General features: G+C 41.0%; 1 protein-coding gene across 1 annotated transcript in view; it reads right to left on the reverse strand.

The window, feature by feature from the left end:
* bmp5 (bone morphogenetic protein 5) overlaps positions 1 to 1,021 on the reverse strand; it is a gene marked incomplete at its 5' end in the record, with an annotated part of 15,014 nt that extends 13,993 nt beyond the window's left edge. The window contains one exon of the mRNA XM_016477143.1: positions 784 to 1,021. Within this exon, the coding sequence (XP_016332629.1) occupies positions 784 to 1,021 (238 nt within the window). The remainder of the gene's footprint in view (positions 1 to 783) is intronic.
* Between the last annotated feature and the right edge of the window lie 2 nt (positions 1,022 to 1,023).

The raw sequence follows: 1,023 nt of genomic DNA on the forward strand, positions 1-1,023 counted from the left end.
TTAGTCCATATTTGACCCAAAGTTGGGTTAAAACAACCCAGCATTTTTTAGAGTGAAGCTTGTTTACTCAGCTCAGCCCTTCTAGACTCCCGTGTGTCTACTAAATTCAATAGGCTATAATTTAACATTTTATAAACTTGGTGAAGCACTAAATCTGTAATATTGTGACAAACGAAACGGTAGCTGGCAATTATCAATAATTACCATTTAAAATCAGGAGCTAGGCTGTAATTGCATTCCCTCTATAAAAGAGCACATCATTTATGTTTAAACGTGTTCTGATGTCTGAGGCCCTTTAGCGCAAAAATATAGGCGTGTTAAAGCATCAAATTGGCATTTCTTAATTTGCATAACTTCGTAAAAAGTAAATATAAACAAAAGTTCACATTCTCCCGCAGGGGAAAAAAAAGAAATTCGGTAGGCTATCTCTGAGACCCCAGATATAAAACATGAACAAACGCAATGAATAACATTCTCTGACTGACATAAACTCCGTAGAGATGTAGCCTGCGCCAGCTAAATGTTTATTTGTATTTATTTTAATACAGTATGACACCAAATAAAAGCAGTGTCATTATTCCGAAAAGTGCATCAATGTATAGAGATAAATAAAACGGGTACATATCCAATAGACTTTTCCTGCGGTTTAGATTTGACAAATGTGAAATGACACTACAAATATTAATATTTTACACATACAACATGCAGGTGAATTTGAACAGAACACGAGGATTAAATACTGACACACTTTAAGAGAAAACCCTGCCACCCAACTATACGTACCCAGATTGACAAAGCTCATCACCATGTCCGCGTCATTGAGAAAGTTGGTGTCTTGCGCGGTGGCCAAAGGCGGGCTCTGACTGGTCAAGGGCGCCGCGCGGTACGCCTGCTGCGACGCGCTCGAGTATCCATGTGGAACCACAGAGGCGCCTTTACGCGCTTTCCCAGAGAGCGTCTTCCCCAGTGTCGCGTCCTCTTCCTCGGTCGTCATCGCGTTGTACAGGTCCAGCATGAAGAGCG

This window comes from Sinocyclocheilus anshuiensis, unplaced genomic scaffold, assembly GCF_001515605.1.
Source record: "Sinocyclocheilus anshuiensis isolate Anshui unplaced genomic scaffold, SAMN03320099.WGS_v1.1 scaffold1540, whole genome shotgun sequence".
NCBI classification, from domain to species: Eukaryota; Metazoa; Chordata; class Actinopteri; order Cypriniformes; family Cyprinidae; genus Sinocyclocheilus; species Sinocyclocheilus anshuiensis.